This window comes from Dermacentor silvarum, chromosome 11, assembly GCF_013339745.2.
Source record: "Dermacentor silvarum isolate Dsil-2018 chromosome 11, BIME_Dsil_1.4, whole genome shotgun sequence".
Taxonomy (NCBI): domain Eukaryota; kingdom Metazoa; phylum Arthropoda; class Arachnida; order Ixodida; family Ixodidae; genus Dermacentor; species Dermacentor silvarum.
Window position 1 is genome coordinate 38,681,031 of NC_051164.1, and position 24,272 is coordinate 38,705,302.

Consider the following 24,272-nt stretch of genomic DNA (forward strand, 5'->3'; position numbering starts at 1 on the left):
CTTTTTGTGTGTATGTTTGTTTTCTTTGTTTGCTTTTTGTATGTATGTTTGTTTGTTTTGTTTGTTTCATTGTTGTTTGTATGTTTGCGGGTTGTTTGATGTTTGTTTTTTTGTATGTATATTTGTTTTGTTTGTATGTCTGTTTGCTGTTTTTTGTATGCTTGTTTTTTTTTGTTTGTATGTTTGTTTGTTTTTTGTTTGTATGTATATTTGCTGGTTGTTTGTATGTTTGTTTGTTTCTTTCTTTCTTCTGTATTTTTCTTTGCTTTTTCTTTGTATGTTTGTTTTACTTTGTATATTTGTTTGTAGGTTTGTTTTTTGCTTGTCTGCTTGTTTTTTGTTTGCATGTTTGTATGCTGGTTGTTTGCTTGTATGTTTGTTTCTATTTTTGTATGTTTGTTTGCTGGTTGTTTGTTTTTTGTTTGTTTGTTTATATGTTTGTTTGTTTGTTTTTGTTGGTACGTTTGTTTTTTTGTTCGTTTGTTGTTTGTTTGTTGGTTTGCATCTTTGTTTTTGTTTGTTTGTATGGTGGTTTCTGCTTTTTGTATGTTTTTTGCTGGTTGTTTGCATGTTTGTTTGCTGGTTGTTTGTATGTTTGTATGTTTGTTTGCTTTTTTGTATCTTTGTTTGATTTTTGTTTATTTGTTTGTATGTATGTTTGCTGGTTGTTTGTATGTTTGTTTGTTTCTTTCTTTCTTTCTTTCTTTGTATGTTTCTTTGCTGTTTGCTTGTATGTTTGTTTAACTTTGTATATTTGTTTGTAGGTTTCTTTTTTGGTTTGTTTGCTTGTTTGTACGTTTGTTTTTGTTTGTATGTTTTTTGTATGTTTGTTTCTTTTTGTTTGTAGGTTTGTTTGTTCGTTTGTGTGTTTTTTTGTTGCTTTCTTTGTATGTTTGTTTCTTTTTTGCTTTTATGCTTATTTGCAGGTTGTGTGTATGTTTGTATGTTTGTTTGTTTGTTCATATGTTTTTTTGTTAGTATGTTTGCTTGTTTTTTGTTTGTATGTTCGTTTGGTTTTTTTTGGATGTTTGTATGTTTTTGTTTGTTTGTTTGTTTGTTTGTTTGTTTGTTTGTTTGTTTGTTTGTTTGTTTGTTTGCGGCGCTGTGCGACCATGCTCGCGGGCACCCTCGAGGTGCGAAAGAAGTTGCCCTCTTCGGTTTTGCAGATCGTAATACTAGATGTCGCCATTATGGGGGCTCCTTCCTCCCGGACGGCGTGGAACGTGCTTTTTTGTGTTGTTTTTATGTTTGTATGTTTGTTTGGCCTCTTTGTCAATTCGTCACGTTCGACACTCTTTTATAAATCATTGCGGCGCTCTATAAAGAGCTTTATTTGAGGCTAGTGCGGTAAATATTATCGATTTTTCCAAAGAACAATGCAGCGTTGATTTATTTTTTATTCAATTGGCTGCTCAATTTCTGCCTTTGGGGACAATCATTGCGCCTGCTTCGCATAATGCCTGTCACGGGGTAGGGAAAATTTCTTGGCTATGCCGAATCGGTCTGACCGGAAAATTGCTCCGATTGACTGTTCTTATTTTACCCGGACCGGTGTTTATGCTCGCTTTAAGTTAAAAAAAAAGTTAACGGTGGTAATATGAAAACCCAATGAGCTGTATTTTTCGTTTCGGCACCGACAACAGATAAACTATGTAGGCGCAAATGTGCTCAAGAGTTTTCTTTTTTCTTTCCTTCTTTTTTTTTCTTTTTTTTAAGTGACGTCTGTCACACGGCGGACTTTCGATAGAGATCAACGCTGATCGGGATCGAATTTCTTGATTGCTATTGGCTTTTCTGACCAAGCTGCGGGAGGAATCCAATCGCGGTCCACAATTTCGATCCGGATTGCGCTCTATCGCAATCGAAAGTGGCCTTGTGACACTGGTATTGGTTACTAAACAGCGATGTGCCTTCATGTCTGGCGTGGGCTTGGCAAGCCTTGGGTTTGCGCCTTCGCGGGTGTTTGTTTATTGTTATTGCTTATTGTAGCTGTAAGTTCATAAGGCTCGGCTTGCGAAAACAACATGCCTACTTCGTTGGCGTACATCGTAATTGCTGCATTCACCATGACTGCGGCTTAGGCTACCAGGACATTGTGGAGTCTCATTATGTTCTGTATCGTTCGTTGTTTTGTTTTGTTTATTTTTTTGCACTTACCCTATAGCATTTTTTTCGCTAGTGTGCTGAATAGGGCTGATTTCTACCAAAGTCTCAGGCTGTATTATTTTAATGTGCTTATTTTCAAATCAAAAACATTTTTTTCTTAATGCGAAAGTCATTGAGACGCACGATTTGCAATATGCCGTTGAAGTTGTACTGAAAATCGCTTGGGTATGGCGGGCTCTTCGTATACCAGCACACTGCGCTAATTTTGCGGATACTTCTTTCTGGTGTTTTACGTGCCAAAGCCTGTTCTGATTATGAGGCACGCCGTAGTGGAGGGCTCCGGATTAACTTTGACCACCTGGGGTTCTTTAACGTGCACTACAACACAAGCACACGGGCGTTTTTGCCATTTCGCCTCCATCGAAATGCGGCCGCCACGGCCGGGATTCGATCCCGCGATCTCGTGCTCAGCTGCGCAACGCCTTAGCTGACTGAGCCACCCCGGCGGGTAATTTTACTGATACTACCCGAATGTTAGTCTAACTTGTTTCCAATTAACAAGAAGAAACAATTTTTTTTCGGGCAGTATTCAAATGCGCTTTGTATTTCATGTCTGCTCCAGTATTCAAATTCAAATTCAAAGTTTATTTGTGAATACAGCATATACATACATAAATTCTGACCTGCCTAAGTATGTTGTGCTCTTTGGCTGGTGAAGCAGCAGGTGGAGAATCTTTAAAAATATATTAATAGCAGTGCCTCGACTACGAGTGAGCAAACGCGTTCGGAATTAATTTTTTTCCTTTACCAACGTGTTAATTACCGCGCCGCAATTCTCACTTGACGACTGGTATTATTGGAAAAGAAAGTATGACACTATTACGTGCACTGCCATTCCTTCCGGTTGTGGCTACTTGTTTACAATAGACTGACCTTCATTTTAGATTAATCTGCGCCCCTTGCAATGCTGCGCGATATATTTAGTGGACGAATCAATAAAGTGAAGTGCCGCCATCGTATTGCGGAAGTATTTCGAATCATGCAATTTTCATTTCCGAAAAGTGAAATAGAATTGAACAATTATTTTGCCTAAATTTTGCCACCAATTAACACAAAACACTTTCTCTGAGCGAAGCAGATATTGTAGTAACGTGATCGCCCTTACTACAGAGTAAAACTACAGGCGGTCATAAGGAAGCTGCTGGTAAGAAGGTAGCTTCCTTGCCCTCTTTCTTGCCAGTGAGCGCTTCTCTCTCTCCCTGTGTGTGTGTGTGTGTGTGTGTGTGTGTGTGTGTGTGTGTGTGTGTGTGTGTGTGTGTGTGTGTGTGTGTGTGTGTGTGTGTGTGTGTGTGTGTGTGTGTGTGTGTGTGTGTGTGTGTGTGTGTGTGTGTGTGTGTGTGTGTGTGTGTGTGTGTGTGTGTGTGTGTGTGTGTGTGTGTGTGTGTGTGTGTGTGTGTGTGTGGTGTGTGTGTGTGTGTGTGTGTGTGTGTGTGTGTGTGTGTGTGTGTGTGTGTGTGTGTGTGTGTGTGTGTGTGTGTGTGGTGTGTGTGTGTGTGTGTGTGTGTGTGTGTGTGTGTGTGTGTGTGTGTGTGTGTGTGCGTGCGTGCGTGCGTGCGTGCGTGCGTGCGTGCGTGCGTGCGTGCGTGCGTGCGTGTGTGTGTGTGTTTGCATACAAACCGTCCATACGTGCACGTATGCGCGGTATGTATGCTTGTGTACTCGTGTGTACTCATTCGCCATTATGATTAGCCATTCGCCGATTATGATAGTAATAGCCATCACTGACCTTGACAACTATTTGTCATCGTCTCCGCAGATTATTATTAAAACGAGACGATCAGAGAATGTTGCAAAGCAGTGCTATTCGAGCGTACGGAGAAGTCTGTTGATGTCGAACAGGCAACGAAGGCTGTTCAGAGCACATATAAACCGGAGAGACAAGTTTTGCCTTGAAAGCTTGCTTCTCCTCACGGCCACTACGCGTGAGGAGAGGCCGCCGCGTTTCCCGCTGCGCGCTTTGCTGACAACGTGAAAAATAACTTCCACACGCGTGTCCATCACACCTCAAGTCGAAGGCTCTATGACATTTGCGCGCTCACGCACCGATACCTTTTGCAGGTCGCGTCCGCAAGGCAACCAGCCGTACAGGCGCCAAGCGAGGACGTACTCGCCAATCGCGTGCCGCCGCAGGAGCCTTCGTCGCGACTGCTGCTGCTTCTGCTGCTCCGAAGAGAACGGGGTACGGCGGCTGCGTCAAATCCGAAACGGCCGTAGAATTGCCGCTGGAGACAGTCACCGCGGTAAGTGTCAACACCTTAACCTGAGGTATTGAATTTGGCAGCGCCTCTTCCACTGTAGCTAAACAATTTTCTATTCGACAGCGTCCAATGGTTCATTGAGCGAGAAAGAGAGAGAGGACGCAGTTTCATGACGTTCTTCATGCTGACGACGCATCTGTAAGAGATACGCTAGCTTCTAACTTTGATTCCTTTCAAGCACTTAGTCTTCATGGTGACGTTGACACATTGGTCAGTGCATTTGAGCATATCGTGAAGGTATGCAATGATCATTTTGTTCCTCTCAAAACCAAAAAGAGAAATCCCCAGATCCACGGATGAATCACAGCATACTGCAAGCTTCGCGTCGCGTTCGTCGTCTGCGCCGTTTGAAAAAGACATGTAATCCAGATGTTATCGTTCGCTTTAACACTGCCGTGATTGTCCTGCGTAAAAAAATGCAAAGTGCTAAGAACTTTTATTTTCAAGTTGAGCTTCCGGGATTATTGCAGTCTAACCCGCGCAAATTCTGGGCTTCTATTACCCCAACTAAAACCCATACAGTTTCCTTTATATTAGATGGCACGGCTGTTTCATACCCCATTAAAATAGCCAATGCTTTCAATGTCTACTTTCAGTCAGTGTTCACGCATGACAATAACGCTCTCCCTTTGCTCACAAGTTCTAATCCTGAGCTGTCCATCGGCGATCTGGTAATCAGTCAAAATGGCATCCTAAACTTGATTCTAAATTTAGACACAAAGAAGTGCACTGGCCCCGATAATATTCCATCCAGCTTTCTGGTGTATTACGCTCTCTGGTGTTCACGTTATTTGGCGATTGTTTTTGACAAATCCTTGTCTTCAAGTACCGTCCCCGAGTCCTGGAGATTCGCTAAAATCCTGCCTCTGCATAAATCTGGCAATTGACAACTTCTGTCCAACTATAGACCCACATCGCTTACCTCCAATTCCGGGAAGCTGCTGGAGCATATCATTTATAAGCATATAACTGAGTATCTTGAATCGAACGACCTTCTGTTGAACACACAACACGGATTTCGTCGTGGTTTCAGCACAATAACACAACTGGTAGAATTTTCACATGACATTGCTAGCAATTTAGACACTGGTAATCGAATGGCTTATTTGTAGATTTTCCAAGGCTTTCGACACCGTTATACACAACAAGCTTCTAAGTAAACTAAACGTAATTTTAAAAATTTTCTCAATTGATCGACTGGATAGCTAGCTTTCTCAGCTCGCGCTGTCAATTCGTTTCATTTAATTTCAACTTGTCCTCAGCAATAAAAGTAAAATCATGTGTTCCGCAAGGCTCCGTTCTGGTACCCCTGCTATATTTGATTTTTATAAATGACCTTCCCAGCAATATTAGGTCCAAAGTCCGTCTCTATGCCGACGACTGCGTGCTTTACCAGGTAATGACTTCTTCTAATGATCACAGAATGCATTTTAAACAACACTACAATGGCAATACTAGCTATACAAAACAACGCAACACCAGCTAAACAACACAGCATCAGACTGAAATTTACAAGATTAACATTTGCCAAGAAAACGAAACAGGTTGTACATTATATATTCAGAACCAAGGCAGTATAATAATCCCATCAGATACATTACAAGCGAAAAAAGTATGAGCTGAGTTCTTTCTTAGTGAAATTATAGACATTTTTGTATTTCTTGAAAATGAATGGTAGGTTATGTATTAACGACGGATGCTTATAGAGTGTTCTGAAGTATGGAATTGACCATATCTCAGGATTTATTGTGTTCGCATTAATGCGACGACGCTCTAAGGAGGTTAATTCTTTTCTGTAGTTCCAAGCTAATTCGGACTTGGATGGCCTAATGAATGGTCAAAACGCCGAATTGAATATTAACTTTTTGATTAATTATTTTACGGCACATCTTTCAATATACGAATTGTAGCCGCTGAGTTCGAAAGGCATACCCACTTGGAACGAATTCTCAAGACTGAACCAGTTTCGAGATATTAATTTCCAAAGTGTCCGACGAAATGCACTTAACTCTTTTTAGGAAAACGCTGTATTATGCAGTGAAGCACAAAAGTAACTAGCCTTAGCGCTATGCAATAGTATCGACACTGGTAATAGTGCAATCGCAAAAGCGGTAACATGGAAATGGTTTGAGGAGCGGTTCTTTGTATAATATATTTTTCCTCACGTGGCAACAATGTTCGTTCTTGTGGAAAAGAAAAAAAAATAGCGTAGCTTCCACTGGCGGCGCAATGCTAAAGAGACAGCGGAGATGATGGGCACCTAGCTAGTCCTGGCTTTTTGGCTAGGCTAAGCACTACGAAGTCATCCCCAGAATTTCCCGGAATTTATTTATAGCTTATTTATTCTTGATCAATTATCGATTAGCTTTTGATTGGCTATCGCTTGACTACCGCAAGATATTGGCCACGTATTTGGGCTAGGCTAACGACTACGAAGTCATCCCCAGCATTTTCAGGAATTTATTGATTAGTTATTCATTGGCTATCGGTTGGCTATCGTAAGGTATTGACCACGTATTTGGGCAAGGCTAAGAAGCACTACCAAGTCATCCCCAGCATTTTTCTGGAATTTATTGATTATTTATCGATTATCGGCTAGCTATTTATTGGCTATCAATTGCCTATCGATGAAAGAATAAGTTTAAGTAGTCCCCACTATTCTTAGCTAGACTTAGCCAGGCTCAGCTTCGCTAGTTCACAGGTGTATGTGCCATTGCGCTCGGACCCTTTCTGCACGGCTGCCAGGATCGGCCCACATTTTTGGATTCAGCAGACACATTACGCCCGGCTGAAACAGCTCCGCTGTTGAAAATGCGAACTTCATCTGTTTTGCTATTTTATTTGATAAGATGTACAGTCATCTTACACGTGTCACTTCAGCTTGGCACAGAATGCATTGAACCATGCAATGCATAACGGTCGCGTGTGCTCGAAGGCCCACTTAGGCCCTTCAATGAGCGGGCCCGAGTCTGGCCCGGGCCCGCGGCCTCAAGTCGAGCCCGGCCCGAGCCCGCCGACAAACGCTTCGGACGGCCCGACCCGGGCTTTCTGGGTCGGCCCGGGCCCGTGCAATGCTCTATTCAGTGTTCTTGTGCCTGGGCAGGCTGTACACGTTCAGAACGAATACGCTTCCCTCGCCTCTCTTGTACGGTATGGTCTCGGTTAGCACGGGCTCGATGTCCGTGTCTAACGTCAGGTGTTGGATCACCTCATCACTTTGGCAGCCAGGGTTGTCGCTTTCGCCACTGTCTGGTTCGAGTATGCGTAGTACCGCGTTAGACTAGCAGAGCAGCCAGTCTCCTGCAGGGCTACCATATCTCGCCTGACGAAGATCATCTGCATGTACTGTTATAGGTTGATCTGCTTCTTACGGAATCTGAGGCAGTTCCATTGCCAAATTTCTAGCCTTTCTGTGTCTCCCTTAATGTGTCTGGCCAGTATGCCTGGTCCTGACTGCACTGGGTTAATTCGATTAGCTCGCTGTTGTGAATGCATGCCTTTTATACGCCTGTTCCTAGACTTTCTCTGAGTAGTACTTCTTTCTCACCGTGCTCTCTACCTCGAAAAGTTGAAGTTGAAATTGAAGTCGCACCTCAGGCAGCAGCTTGAGGTGCGACTTCGTTCATTCTTGCTGCTGCTGTACCTGCTGTTGCAGCTACTGCAGCTGTTGTTGCAACACCTGTAGTGTTTGTGCAATATTTTGCATCAGGTCGGCTGACGTTTGCTCGACCCTCGGAGCTTTTGTCAGTGGCTCATGCATGTCCTTCCTGGTGTCCTTCTTCCCAACATCGGTGTACGAGTACGTTCTTCCTTGGCCTACTGCGCTAGTTCCCCTACTTCTCGTGGCTTTCATTAGCTCGTCTGCCTTGCAGGTCACCTCGTCACATTTGGCACGCGTAACTTCGAACACTTGTTTGCGGTTTGTGTGCTTTGTGTGTTGGCCGTAGTAGTGGGATTGGCTGCTTTTGCAGCCCAGCTTATCTTGCCAGTCTCCTTGTTCTTCTTTTTCTTCCCCTCGTTCGGGACCCTTTCGTAGTTCTGCTGGCGACGTCGACCGGAACCTGGATCAGGACCACCTACGGCTCGCCGAGATTTTTTCCTCGGAGCTGAACCACCGTCTCATGTCTCCTCCGTCACTGTCGTCCTTACGGCTGCGCCGATAATGCTAGCAATGATGATTGTCATGCCGATGCGAAGCTTTATAAGGAGGTATTTGTAGTTTCCACACATTTCCTCGCACATTTGTAGTTTCCACACGCAGCTACAACAGCTCGCGCCACTTCATGGTTGGTGAACTTTCGAACGATCAGTCATATCTTGTGCCGTATTATCACTTTGATGTCATTCATCGGTAGCGGAGGCAGTCTTGGTCATAAGGTCCACTTCTCTGCCCCTTTATTTTCTAGTGCGTTCCTTCCCACGTCGGAAGTAACGCCTCGACGCAACCTCACCCTCTCTCTCTCTCTCTCGGAAGACGGCGCTATGCGCGCGTTCCTTGTCCGCGCAAGCTCTCACCTGCGTTCTAACTGCACCTCTCGAAGGCCATATCGAAACGCGCCAATCGTGTCAACGCGCGAGTTCATAACTCGAAGTACCGTCCAGAGTCGTTCAATTGCACATTAATGCTTTCGCATTCACAACTCATAAGAAGTGCATAGATGCCCTCGGATCGTTTTTTTTTTTTTTTCACTAGAAATGATTTTGCGCTACATTATTACTGAATCATGTACTACAATTTCTGTATAATTTTTTATGTATGTGCTAAATAGTCCCAAACGCAAGACAATACAAATTCGTGGCGTCACACGTGCGTGCCATTGCGGTTCTTCTCATGCGGAATCTAAGAAAGCGAATGGTCGTCTTGATTTTCTGTAACAGCAATCAACATTTTTTGCTAAAAATAAAACGAAACAGAATCAGTAAAAGGATACGTGTTTCTTTTAAGTTCACGTTAATCTATCCTGTGCACGCAACAAAAAGCTTGTTAAAATAATGAAATATACCTTATGTCTGTACATGCTTTTAATAATGCTGGAGATGTAAGAATGGTGTTATACGTAAATTTTCAACAGACGCACCAATTTGACATATGATGGGAGTAGGCCATAGGCGACTGCAACGCGCAGAACTGTTAGCGACACCGTCGGCCTTATGCCCGCGTTCGCACCGAACGCGCGCCACGTTGGTGACTGTTGCCACTGCGTCTGAGGCTGGCTTGGAGGTTTTCGACGAGAACACAACGGGACACTCGTCGAGCAGCGTCAGAAGTCTTTACCACCTTCTCGCCTTGCAACGTTTTTATATAAATACGTATTTGGTGCCGCAGCTAAACGCCGCCTCCCCTCCCTCCCGTCCCCCCATGGCCTTTCGCGCGACGGGAGAAGTCGCGTTTGATTTATATATATGGTGATTGTAAAAGCGGAAAGAGACGCTTAATTCTGCATCCCTTGAGGCAACATGGCGCAGAACGCACACTTTCTTTCCGCCGTGCGTTCACTCCGCGTGAAAGCGCGCGTCCCTCGCTCGCTTTCACTCGCACATACAGCATACGGCGCGCGACGACGATTTCATCGCCGTTGGCTGCATACGCCACCTCACGGCGACAGCGACGGCAGAAATCCGTTTTGAGTGTCCATTATTTGCTATCGCAATAAAACATGGTGTGAAAGTTCCTTAGCTCCCCTTTTACACCGCGGAATGATGGCGAGCCTTGAGATTGTAGAATGCTGCACTTCAGGCTCTGTTACTACGATAGAAACATTGTAGCTTGCTGCATATATGCTAAGCAAAAGCCATCGGAGTCCTTACTAAGCCACTAAGTAGTCCACTCCTAAAGAGAACATTTATACAGCGCGTGATTTTTTGTGTTTTTTTTATAGAAAATGCACAATCGCGCAGCTCTGCAGCAGATCACATGTGGTTTCTAGCGCTGCCATACTTCTGGGCATCCAAGCCAGTCGTTTTCATCGACATAGCTACCGCCGTGACTTGCAGCTAGAGCTGGAACTCTAGCTGCAATGGAGCTGTTCATTTTACACTGGACAGCACTGTCCGCCTGAACAGATGCAAAAACGTCATGAACTACTCTAATACCAGAATCGGCTATCAGGATGTACTATGCCGCTCTCAGTTAGCCATATGTCTGTGCCTGATCGCGCGCGTGCAAAATTTGCTCACTCACCTTTAAGTGTGGTGGACCACGCGTTGATTTCTTGCCTACCCCCCCCCCCCGCCCCCTCGTGTTGTATCACAGGATTGCGAGTCGACCATCGACCAGCAGGCCGACATGTATGTCTCCAAAATCCTGCCGGACCCGGCGACAACCGTTTACGCGGAGCGGGGCAGCGTTCCAGCAGCCTCATGCAACGACAACACGTATCCAAGCTGCGAGAAGCCGCCCGACCCCACCGCCGCATCGACGCCGTGGTGAGTCCGTAAGCAGGCGTCGATGGCAGAGCAGCGACCAACTGCCAAGTACACTGAACAGTGTCTATAGCAGAGCTGGTTCTTCAGGACAGCCGGTTCATACCTAAGCAATAACGGTAGCGTGTACGGTACGGACACAAGAAAGGTGACAAGGCGCTTGACCTCTTGTCGGTGCACTTATATCGCTGTCTCATTACCGAAATAAACTCCAAGTGAGTGTACTCCACGTGAGTGTATCTGGCGTCCGTCTCATAAACGCTACATAATCACTGCTCCGAATATACATAAATATGAACTCAATTATGGGAAGGAAAATGGCGGCTGCAAGCGATGGCCACAAGCAATCTGCGGGCCGTGTAAATTTTGTCACACAGTGCCGCACAACCTGGTTTTCTCCGCCGGTGTGTGGAACGCTCTCGCGCTGTGTGTGTGTGGTGTTTGTGTGCAGGAGGGCGCAATCCCCGACCGACCCCAGTGCGCCGGCGCCGGCGCGTGGCCGTAGACGGTGACGAGCGCGTCGTGTGCAAGGCCCAATCGGGCCGTTGGTCCTCGCGTCTGCCCGTGGGCACGGTGGTGCGCAGACCCTCGGTCAAGCTGGTCCAGCTCGTCGCGCAGGCCATACACGAGAGCCCACACCGGGTGCTGCGAGTCACGCACGTCTACGCCGCACTGCAGTGAGTCGACGAGTTCCCAGTTGAACGCTTGCCTTTTCTGGAAAGCCTCATCTTGTGCGCACTTGCAGGATAATCAATCGTTAACAGCGCCAGGGTCAACAGGGGCACGCTGTTCACGCTCGAATTGAGCTGTTCGCGCTCGATGGGAATTAACAACTAGCCGAGTCAGCCGCCTTGCAGGAGAAGAAGCCCTGCAACGAACAATCTTCCCATTCTCGCTCTATTTCTCTGTCATCTGATTTGCAAACGAAAAAGACAAAAACGAAAAACTAAAGATCTTTTGATTGTATGCATTTAGAAATAGAGTTTACCGAGAAAAGAGGGCTTAGATACTATATCATGGGAGTTGTGCTTGAGTAAAGCAGCGCGAAGAAATACCTCGACCGAAAAGAAAATGGACCCAGTGCCTGTCTGTCTTCGGTAGAGCTGTGTCTGCTTTCCTTGATAAATTAGTATCCTGTTTGCATTGCTTGCCTATAGAATAGAACAAGGACTGGCCCAGCAAACCATCCTTTTTTGTACGGGGTACACTTTGTTTTGTGTGTGTGTGCTGGTAGAAAGGAAGCTTATCCGGTCGACCTTATGTGTGTACAGTGTACTAAACCGAATGTATTGACGTACGAGCAAGCAGTGCTCTGCGATTAATGGCATGCCGTGCCGACAAATATCATCAGCAGGGACACTTGGCCCGAGCGCATTTTCTGTAACCACCGACTGACCAAGTACGAATAACAGAATCCCTAACTAAAGGTCACAATTTCTCATCCTGATTATCTGACTAGCAAACCATGTTAATTTCCTGAAATAATAATCACATCCTTGTCGAAATCGCTCATTGAATTCCAAATTAGTTGTGATAAATTAGCGGTTCGGTTTTTTATAAGCAATACGTTTTATGCTCTACCATCGCTCTTGCTGTAACTAGTCACTTATTGTTTGCACTATTTCCAAATTTCGCGTCTTTTTATCTTTAACACAATTACCTCCCATGTAAGCCCCACTTCTTGGCCAATCCCACGAAGTTGGTAAGCATCATGATTTGTGCAGCAAACAAGCAAGCCGAGCCTATTCTAGATTCTCTTGTTTTTGCATCACGTGACACGCCTCACTTTGCAGGAACAGATACCCTTACTACAGGCTGCAGGACAAGAAGGTCATCAGCAGCTGGAAGGTAAGCGACTCGGTTGCTATAGTTTCCAGTAAAGCAATCCTCCGCAACTTGAAAGCATCACAGCTCTTTTAGGGTTCTTCATAAGCCTAACGCCTGCGTTGGACCTAATGTATAATGGATAAAGCTTAACGCCATCGATGTCATCCAAAACAGTTTCGTGGTATTCCAGTATCTCTTGCCTTCATTTCATACACCGCATGGGTCTCGAGTCGCGGCAGTGTGCGGAAACCGATAACGCATATTTGCATTCCAATTGTGCATATCGTGCTTGGCGAAATAACCAGCAATGGACCTCATTGTAGTCACTGTTGTTGGCAGCCACTTGCCCCCATCTGTGTTTGCAGTAGGTGTGCGCACACTTAAGGGCGTTTTCGAAACATCGGCTTCTCCTATATCCGGACACTTTAGATGCATGGACCTCATAGCTGCAGCTGGGAATAGAATCAATCGCGCACATACTTGGATACATTCGAGCCCCCAGTGTCTTTTTACATTCTTAATTGCAAGCAATCCGTAACTGCCTTTAATGTATTTTTGTTTTTCTTTCCCATTCTGTGGAACAGCCGACTGGAGTAATTTAACTCGCGCAAAATCGTCAACCTGCCTCTTTATGAATCGCTTGCCCTTTCTCTAAATACAAGAAAGACCAGTGATCAAAGACTAGAAAAAGCAAGAGAAAACAAAATGCTAAGCATACGTGATCTCTTGAAAAGTATTTCGCTCTGGTATACATGCACATGTATTCGTATAAGTGACCTTTCAGAAATGATCAGCTCTGAGTTGGTGACTTGATTACTGTTGTATGTCTGCATGGTTAATCATCTACACTTTTGATTTCTGCGAGTAATGTGCTGCCTTCCTTGACATCCGCGTGCTTGCGGAAGCGCTATCTCGTCATCATGATCTCGTCATCATTACTTGAGATGAGCGACACCCAAAGCCGTCAAATGTGTTGAAAGAACAGTGAGGTCTTATACAAAGTTATATATAGTGAAGGAAGCTTCTAAGTCGGTAAAAACGTGTACATGGTGAACTTCCTAAGAAGCGCACTCAGCTGTGTAGGTTTAACAAGCATAAAGGCAAGCATATTTGGCATCATCGTCATGATCACCATCAGTCTATAATAATGTCAACCGTAGAACGAAGGCCTCTCCCTGCGATCTCCAATTACCCCTGTCTTGCGCTAGCTGATTCCAACTTGAGCCTGCGAATTTCCTAACTTCATCACCCCACCTAGTTTTCTGCCATCCTCGACCGCGCTTCCCTTCTCTTGATATTCATTCTGTAACTCTAATGGCCCACCGGTTATTCATCCTACGCATTTCATGGCCTGCCCAGCTCCATCTTTTCCTCTTACTGTTAACTAAAATATCAGATATCACTTTTGTTCTCTGATCCATACCGCTCCCTCCTGTCTCTTAACGTTGGACCTAACCTTTTTTGTTGCATCGGTTTTTGTGCATTCCTTAACTGGGTTCTCGAGCTTCCTTGTTAACCTCCGAGTTGCTGCCCCTTATGGTAGCACCATGCAATGATTGTGCACTTTTCTTATCAACTACAGTGGTAAGCTCCCAGTCAAGATTTGGCAATGCCTACCGTATGCACTCCAAGTCAATTTTATACTTCTGTAAATTTGTTTTTCATGATAAGGGTCCCCTGTGAATAATTGACCCAGATAAACTTATTCATTTACAGACTCTATGGGCTGACTGACGATCCTGATTTCTTGTTCCCTTGCCAGGCAATTGATCATGATCTTTCTTTTCTGCATGTTAATCTTCAACCCCACTATTGCACTTTCTCGATTGAGGTCCTCAATCATTTGTTGTACTTCGTCCCCATTGTTGCTGAATAGGACAAGGTCATCTGCAAAGCGAAGGCTACCGAGATATTCGCCGTTGATCCAAACTCCTAAGCCTTCCCAGTCCAAGAGCTTGAATACCTCTTCTAAGCAAGCAGTGAATAGCATTGGAGAGACTGTCTCCTTGCCTCACCCCTTTCTTTATAGGTAACTTTCTATTTTCTTGTGGAGAACCAAGGTAGCTTAGGAATCTTTGTAGATATTTGCGAAGATATTCACGTATGCCTCCTGTACTCCTTGATTACGCAATGCTTCTATGACTGCATAATTTCAGTATTGTATAAAGTATTCACCAAGATAATTTCCAATAGAATAAGGGCACACGTATGTCAACCAACAGAACAGGCTGGCTTCTGGAAGCGATATTATACGATGGATCATGTCCATGTCATCATGAAATCAGGTAATCGAGAAATCTGCGGAGTACAATTAGCCTCTCTATATGGTCTTCATAGATTCTGAAAATGCATTTCATTTAGTAGAGATACCAGCAGTCATACTTGGCATACTACCAACATATGTTTTCAAGTCAGTGAGAATCGTCATACAACAATCGTCATTGATGTTTCGTGCCTTTTCTTTCTTTAACGCGGCCCGCCCGGTACTTTCAGGTCACGGGTGGCATGAGTGCATAAGTATGACATTGAATGTATTGACCGGAAAGTAGCGAGCACATAGTGTTCAATACAGGAAACGCACGCGAGACTAAGGGCGATTGTTGTTTAATTGGGATTCACACGGCCGGATGGATTGCCGATTCAGCCAGCGGATGAGCATGACGTACCTCAGCGACACAGAATCACGTCGCACACAAAAACGACGCAGACGAGCTGCTAGCGGCGCGATTCGTTGCAGCTCAGTCACGTGACGGTTGTCTGCGGACTGAATGGGCGATCAGTCTGACCGTGCGGATCCAGCTTTAGGGTCAACATAAGCTCCAAAGTGCGTAAAGAATCAAAGCAATTAAGAATTAAAGGCAATACTTGTGTTCTGCTTTGTTCAAACGAGAGCGCGCTATTATCACTACATATGGCCGTGTAGTGCTGATAGCGCATCGTGTAATAACCCAGGGCCTACAGCGTTGCATGCTACTAGCTGCTGGCTGCTTTTGTCCATGACTACTATTCACTGCCACTTATTGCTCGCTAAGCGGTTACAACTAAAGTCCCTGGATATGCTTGGTTTCTGTTTAGGCGTATACAGGGACTTGAGTTACAGCAGATAGGAGTAACTTCTGAAAGATTGTAAGAAGAGTTGCACGGTGCTATACGCCATGCATTGAAAGCTGCGTTAGTCGCCGATAACACAAGTTTGCACAGGCGCATAGCACTTCCTGGTGCATGCGCGGCCACACTGAAGGCTGCACACGTTTTTTTTTTCTTTTTTTTTTGCGAAAGGCGTCACTTGATCGGCACCTTCGATTTTCTGCAGCCCGCCACTTCCGCGATGTGCGCTGCTGTAAACGAGTCGGTACGTTAATACGAACGGCCTAGAGCCAGATAAGCCAACGAGCACTGATGTGTACAAATAAGCTGGCGAGCAATTGGAAATATAAGTAAATGCCGAAAGAAGGCTTGTGACTTTGTGATAACTGACGTCTTGACTGGTGGTGCAAATTTTATTAATAAATTTACCAGGATGGAGATTGTTGACATAAAGGCTATATGTTAGAGGTGTAAAAAAATGGTCAAGAATGATGTAAGGAGTTTGGGTACTGTTTTGCGAATCCAATTTGGGTGGAACGTTAAACTTCGCGTTCCCTTCATGTGTCTCATTTTCTGTCATTTCTCATCTATCATCGTTCACTGTCAGCGTCCAGGCTGCGTGAGCCAATTACACACAATATGTGATCCGGACAATATCACCTATCAATGGTCTAAATTCTAAGTACAGCGTACTAATCTATATATCTATATATATATATATATATATATATATATATATATATATATATTAGTCCCGTTTCTGCGTACTTCAGGCGCGTATGCCAAGTGTGGGCTATATTTCACGAGGTTAGGCAGCAACGCAGACGGTGCAAATTCTAACGAACCCATAATCACGAGTACGCTCTTGCCAATGATGTCGTTCGATCTCCTCGCCGAGAGAGGCGCAGGGAGCTGACGCCGAGTGACGCGAGGTCTGTAGCAATGCGTCTGACCTCTCTCCCAGCGCGAGCAAATCGCCCCGGGGACGGTAGCGAGGTGTGAATGCAAGGGTGTGAGATTATGTCTCTCTCGCTCACCGGCACCTCGATACCCCTCGCAGAGCTCGGTGCGTCATGCTCTGTTCCAAAAATGGTTCATGAAGTTCCGCCCCACGTCCGGATGGTACGACACGGTTCGGCCCAGGAGTTTCTACTGGGGTCTCAACTACAGCAACAGGTAGGTGTGAATGTGTGTGCGTGTTTGCGGGTATACGTAACCAGTCGCCGTCTGCACCCTATGTCGGCAATTTTGTTTATTAAAGCGAAATCCACGTGTGGTTTATTCAGGCAGTCAGCAACGACTGCCGACCGGTGGAGGACTTCTCCGCTGTCCGCAACTAATTCTTTCTTGGTCCTTCGGTTCGACCGGTGTGACACACAGAAAGATTAGAGGCGGATGGCGAGAAAAAAAATATCTTACTTCTTGCTGCTGTTTTCTCGCTCTGACATGATGCGTAGTTCTGTTAACAGTGTATGCATCGGTTGAGACAGATATGCAGGTAGACGAACATGGAGGGCAACGGTGAGGTCAAGTAACAAGTTAACGTCACCAAATAACAGCCACAGATATTATGGTGTCATAGTCTATCTCTCGAAAAGCAAAACGCCCGTGTGCTTGCGTTGTAGTGCACGTTAAAGTACCCCAATGGTTAAAAATAATCCGGGCCCTGCACTACCGCGTGCTTCATAATAAGAACTGGTTTTGGCACGTAAAACCCCAGCAGAACGAAGATGAAAAAATTGGCCGTGGTTTAGCTCTGGTTAAACCTAGTCGAGTAGCGATAGCTGCGCTTAGGCTTCGCTTGTAGTTAGACATGTTGTTATTAAACTTAGCGGTTTCCCACTAGACTACGAAAGGAGAGACGTTGTGTTCAACTAACGGGTAAAACAATTTTTCACATCAATGAATACGCTTCTATGATCCGTAAGGTAATGCGCTTTTGTGGCAACATCGTCAATGGCGTAGTGAGGCTCATCAAAGTTCCGCTGAAGAAGCAAGTCGAAACTACTTCCGCACAGCGTGGTGGTACAGGGCTGCAACTGATTCACCTCAAGTTGATATCGTTCTTCCAGGCCTTGAATGAACGTAGGGTCTCGTTTCGGGTCCTTGTTCAAATCGCCCGTCATAGTTAATCCTCGTTCTGTGCGGCTGGGCAATCCATTGGCCACCACGTCCAAGGCGGTTTCGGCACTGGCCTGAGGGGAGAGACTAAGCGAGCCCGTCTAGCGGCATTGCTTTCACGGCGTTTGGCCAACCGTTCGGCACGCTCCTCTTGAGTCTCTTCAGCGCGCTGTCTCCTCTTCACTTCATTTCTACGGCGATCCCTGGCCTCCATCAGGCTGGCCAACTTCTCACCATCCATACTGCGGCCTCAACTATGGCTGCGGCGACGCGAGCTCGCCCCTTTTATACTCCCAGTTATCACAGCTGCGGAGCGCAGAGTGTGACGTAATACAGACGGCGCGACCGCGACGAGCCGAGTCGCCGGAGAATCGAGGCCCGTGGTGTGACGTCACAGGGCGGCCACGGCTCAAAGTGTGGCGACGGCGAAGAGGCGAAAACCTGGCGTAACATAGCTATCGCTACAAAAGAAGATGGCCCCCGAATGACGCCTGACGTAACACTGAGAGCGAGCCTACTCGCATCGCACGTGACTGTGTCCGGTCCCTGCGTGGCTGAGTCGAATTCCTGCAAGCGAAATATGCAACCAGTTATACGTGATCAGAAGATAATACCGGGGGTTGGGATGGCGGCCTGGGCTGCGACAATGCGTGCTACGAGAGGTTTGCTGCGAGGGTGATGGGAGCTCGCGAAAACGCAGTTGAATACGAGGGCAGTCCTCAGCCGGCGGAGTCAGCGCTTCGACAGGATGATGCCTGCTCGTTCGGGCCTCGACGAGCTAGACATCTCCAGTCGACACGTTGGCCGCAGGCCGAGCATCCATCCTCGATGAAGTATTACGATGCGCGTCGGGTGAGTGAACGTTTACGCTATGGACCGTTGTCTTGCCATGGAAGACCAAAGCTTTAATAGAACTGAATAGCCCTACACGTACCGAAGTCTAGGGTTAAGTTTACTTAGTAAAAACACTTAGCTGAGATCGTTGTGCATGATAGCGCGTCGTAGTCTTTTTACGCATTCGCTTTTGTGCTTGCCTTCCATTGGCACAAATACCATGTGGTCCTTTTTATCTGCCTGTTTCTCCCTCGTGTCCCCACTATGCGGAGATAAAAACGACATTGACTTTTTCTTTTCAAAGATTTACCAACAGTCTCGCTGCACGTTTAAAACAAAATGCCACCAGATGAAGTGGCAATCGACAATAAAAAGAAATAAAGGCTAGCAACCGTCACGTGCTGCTGAACATGTTAGTGTAAATATATTCTACAAACATGTTACATGTACAAATATGTTAGTAGTACATATGTTAGAACAAAATAAGGACATATAAAGCCAACAAACAATGAAGCCAAGGAAAGCATCGAGGAAATTAAGTGTGGTTGAAATTGGAATATCCAAAGTAATGAAAAAAATGGAAATGAAAGTTGACGAAGATATAACTTGTCGCCGGCGGGAGCCGAACCCGCAACACACAATTGGTAGTGCACTGCACGCGTAAGGCGGAGGTTGCGGGTTCGGCTCCCACCGGCGACAAGTTATCTTTTCGTCCACGTTCATTTCCATTTTCTTCATTACTTTCTACATTCCAATTTCAACCACACCTAATTTCCCGATGCTTTCCTTGGCTTCATTATCTGTTGGTTTTATGTGGTTACGATTAAGAGAGAGAAAGAGAGAGAAAACCTTTATTTAGACCATCGAGGTCGTTGATCTTGAGGACGAGTGGGTGGTGTCCTCATTCCAGGACTCCACTGGCCATGGCTGCTCGACGTATTCGCTGCACGAGAGCTTCTTGTCCTGCCAGGGTATCGCCGGTCAGCTGTACCTCCCACCGCTCAAATGACGTGCTAGACGTCTTTAAATGTTCAGGTTTGCCCCCGCACCCCCACGAGATGTAAAGGAGTGTAGGATGTGTGTCGCCGCACCAGGGGCAGATGCTGCGATATGTTTGTGGGTATATTTTGCTGTATCAGTGTAGGTTTGGGAATGTGTTTGTTTGCATAAGTCTGAGGGCTATTGCGTCTGCAGTGCTGAGCTTTTTGTGAGGGGGAGGATAAATCCTGTGGTTCAGTCGCTGGATCTGGAGTCGGTCACAGTAATTTGATGGCAGGGGCACGAAGGTAAAGGGTGGGGATTGATGAGACGATTGGTTGTGCCCCGCTCGGTTGATTAGCGCTCGAGTTAAGGCGTTATGATTAATAAAATTGAGCCCCTCAGTTCCCCTTCTTCTTTCGTACAAGCAAAGGACGCTTTTACTTGATCGAACTAGACGAATGGACTCTTAGTCCACAGATACCAAGGCGCTGATGTGAACATGTGCCCGAGAAATCTGATCACGCAAGCACACATTCAGGATTCTGAAGTTAAACTTACTTTCAAAGGTGCTTTCTAAATGTCATTGTGTTCGGTCTTCGGAGGGTAGAAAATTTAGTGGGAAACTCTCTACTGTTTCGTCGGGTCTGACCGCAGGCCACTCGAATGGCAGATGCCCCAACGACTGCCGCGTCTGTTTCTGCCGACCGACGACGAAGGTGAGCAGCGGGACGGTGAGGCGTCCACGCTGTGCTCGGGCCTACACCGAAACACCGAGTCACCGAGCAAGACGAACACAGCGCTGATGCCGTCGGCATTCCGCCTCGAACTGGAGCACACACTTTTCGCGCCACCGGAACCCCAGTCACCGGGCGACAAGCGCAAACTGTCCACCGTCCAGTGCAGCGAGCTCGCGCCGGTGACGTCGGCTGCGCAGTCGGAGGACGACCTGGCCTCCGTGGGCAGCCCTCCGTCCGAGAGCATGAATCCGGTCGGCTGGCCGGCGCCGGGGAAAACGGAGAAGCACGCCTTGCAGCAGCCAAGTGACAGCGCCTGTGCTGCGCCACCTAGCGTGAGGGACGGCATGTACTTCGAACCGGTACGTGCTTTCGGTGGTGCGTCACGGTGGGCGACACCACCACCAATGCCGCAGCACTGTGGGCTTAAAACCTGCATGATTGTAGACGATGATAGAGGTTGGCATACAACATAGGCATAAAGGTATCACAACAGTTTTCAGGTGGAGAAAAAAAAAACATTGAATCACGGACAAATTGTGACGAGCAGGCGATGGTCGCGACTAGATGTGGAAGAGAAAATTCCAGTCCTTAGTTGATTCTCGGCAGGGAAACGACTTCGAAGATGTACTTGTGGGCGGTCGTAGTTGCGGCTACCAGAAGGGTTATGACCAGTGCGTCATAATTGTCGTAATGGAAGATGTCACTCCCGTGGCAACAGGATATGCTAGGCCACGGCACGTAGAGCTGAAAGAAAAGAGCAACCGGTACGTAGGCTGCAGGACTGACCACTCTGCACGTGCCATCGGCCCGAATGCTTGCTTCTTTCTTGGCTCAATGTGAGCTCGAGCCGTGGCGGACACTGCAAGGTCTTTGTGTGATTGAAACAGCAACCGCCGTAATATGCGCAGCCGTCGGCACCACCTTGCTCAACCACAACGACCACTTCCCTGACTGCGATGATGGCGTCGCAGCCGACAGCGCTGGTGGAGGCCGTCGTGGATAGCATCCAGAAGCCGGCGCAGTCCCTGTCGGGCGAGTCGTTCGTCCAACTACAGCAAGAAGAGCAGCAGCAGCAGCAGCAGGAGGTGCAACACTCATTGCAAGAGCCGCCAGAACAGCAGCAGCAGCAGCTGCTGCACATGCTGCAAGCACCACTTGAACAGTTCCAGGAACAGCAGCAGGAGCCGCAACAGCAACAGCAGCAGCAACAACAACAACAACAGGAGGAGGAGGAGCTGCTGGACTGGCTTATATCACTGGATGCCGGAGGTAAGTTGCCGATGAGAATCCTCGCTTGCAGTTTCTTACTAAAGTTATTAGAGGCCAACAGCGACGATACAATTGTTAAGCTACAGCGCTAATAACGGTGATTACATGACATTTGTTTGATCTCCGTGCTTACAGTTCCATATTTGCCAAAAACCTCATCCGGCGATAGTGGTAAATTTTGCGTGTAACACGTTTGTCGGTTCAGAGGTTCTTGTGTATTCATTTACCACTCGCCGCCTGCCTTAATTGGGCGTAAATTTCAAAGAAAGCCCGTTCTTGTAAACGCAAAAGTCAATAGGTATCGGTGCACAAACAGAACAGAGCAATATTCCGTTGAAAACGATCGATTCGTTCAGTCGCAAAGTCGGTTTAACTCAGAAAGACGAAGTTTAAAGGCCTCGCCATGTTAAGCCAGTACGTCAAGGGGACGTCGCGAAATTCAAAGCATTTGATTGTCGGACAAGCCATTTCGGTGAAGCTTTCGAAACCTGCTGGTTCGAGTTCATCGGTTATTATAAAATGAGGTGCTCCTTTCCTTTCCGAATTACCTTACCAGCGCATTCGTTGGGTATATCCGTAATGTCACGGTGAGTTGGTGCGGGAAGTTCAGGGCAGCGTCATCACCACTGTTTGGTTACTGCGTCTCTTCAAAGCGATGCATTTTTTTTTCTCGTGCCAGGCACTTTACGGTAATGCATTTACATAGGATCCTGTCTCGCCTCATTGTCTCGACGCCTCATTAAAAGAAACGAAACGTTCGTTGACGAATGGGTGAGCCTCGAATCATTGACCCCCATCGCAATACCCCGAGATGATCTACACAATAGGCAACATACGCAGTTTGTCCTTGCCAACGCTAACTAGGTCTTTGAGACAGTTGGCGCAAACGTCACTTCGCAGACGACAGTTTTCTTTAAAGACGGGAGCACCAGCGCCACGTGCCAGTTTTAATTACGCCGCACAGGCGGGAACCTAATGCCAGATAATTGTCAACCTTGTCTACGTTATCACTGTCATTTACATGCGCCACGTCAGACCACAACAACCACTGGTATAACAGCCAATAGCGGACCATCATCCCAATCCTCCGCACATTGCAGGTGGTGCTACGAGACGCTGTGTGACAGTTTTTCGCCTCTGTGATCAGTCAAGGCTTGACGAAACAGGCTCTAATGTTTCTTCCGCCGGAGTATACGATAAATGAGTCGTCCTGCTGTGACCGTCAGTCTACCGTAGACGATATACAGGGTGTCCCAACTATCATGCACCAAGGTACAAATATGCAAATGACACGCAGCTAGACAGCACCGAGGTGAAGCTGTTTGATTTCGCTTGGAGATACTCAGATTATTTTTGCATTCCGCCTAATTACATAATTAGTAATAATTAAATATTCAACTTCTGAAATATAATTTGACGAAAACTGTCAATGACAAAATTGTAGAGCAACATGAAAAACTTCCCATGTAGGTTTCTGTTGCTCAATACGTGCTACATAAAAGTGTCCTTTTTCCGAGTGTGAAATAAGACCACGAATACACGCAAAGTGCCTCGGAGGCCCAGTCGCCCGGCAATGTTGTGTGTATTCGCGGGCTTCTTTCACGCTCAGAAAAACACTTTTTGAAAAGTTTGAAAAGTAAATTTTTTAGACTACTTATGCAATTAGGCGAGCTGCAAAAAGTTATTTGAATATTTCAAAGCGATAACAAACAACATTTCCTTGGTTCTGTCCACCTACGTGGCATTTTCATATTTTAAAATCTTATCGCATTACAATTCGGACACATGGTATACTCGTCACGTTGCATCTGTCGTATCATGCACAATTCTTCACTTTACACGAACACGTGGGTTCATTTGGTAACGCTTTGCAATATAGTGAACGACGCTGTGTTAGCTGGCTGCCTGCAAAATGCTTCGCCTAACATAGACTTGAACAGAGCGTGGGATACGCATTTTCTTTTTTTTTTTTTTTTTTGCTTACCATTCATTTTCTCGTGATAAATGTGGTCGTGTTTCTGTCGCACATGTGCAGTTTACTAACACAACATTTATTGCCCACTTTATTGTCTCTTTAAAGTAACGACCGCTCAACTCTCTTCCTTCGCCAGAAGAGCGCAGAGCATATCCAAATCGCCAGCGTGCACGACGCAAAAGCGCGGTCAGCAAAACCATCTTGTCATTTGGTGTCGCCCTTTTCGCAGGCCCTAACGACCTCTCCGATAACGTCAGAGCGGAACTAGAGGACATGTACTGGGCGTACGTCAATGACGTCCACGGATCGGTGGGGTTCGGCCACGACGAACCGCTGGCACCGTCGTACGTGACTATGACATCTCCGAGGCAGACACCGCTTGCCACCGCGGCTTCAACCCGAGTGCAGACCCCATCCGAGCAGTCACCGTCGATTCCCGGACCATCACAGACGCCTGAGGTAATGGAGAGTTTCAACGCGTCCGGTATTCCCGTAAATAAAATGACCTTTCCAGATTACCTCGATACCAGAGGAGTAAGCGTGAGCGACGTGGCTGGTGCTGCCATCTGATGACGCAAAGTTCTAATAGACAAA

The 24,272-nt window shown here is 46.3% G+C and overlaps 1 protein-coding gene across 1 annotated transcript in view; it reads left to right on the forward strand.

The window, feature by feature from the left end:
• Positions 1 to 24,272, forward strand: part of LOC125941288 (uncharacterized) — a 30,473-nt gene that overhangs the window by 691 nt on the left and 5,510 nt on the right. Inside the window, exons 2-10 of the mRNA XM_049658273.1 lie at positions 4,225 to 4,406; positions 10,678 to 10,850; positions 11,299 to 11,355; positions 11,432 to 11,524; positions 12,641 to 12,695; positions 16,726 to 16,937; positions 20,352 to 20,793; positions 21,343 to 21,703; positions 23,908 to 24,137. Coding sequence (XP_049514230.1) covers positions 4,225 to 4,406; positions 10,678 to 10,850; positions 11,299 to 11,355; positions 11,432 to 11,524; positions 12,641 to 12,695; positions 16,726 to 16,937; positions 20,352 to 20,793; positions 21,343 to 21,703; positions 23,908 to 24,137 — 1,805 coding nt within the window. The remainder of the gene's footprint in view (positions 1 to 4,224; positions 4,407 to 10,677; positions 10,851 to 11,298; positions 11,356 to 11,431; positions 11,525 to 12,640; positions 12,696 to 16,725; positions 16,938 to 20,351; positions 20,794 to 21,342; positions 21,704 to 23,907; positions 24,138 to 24,272) is intronic.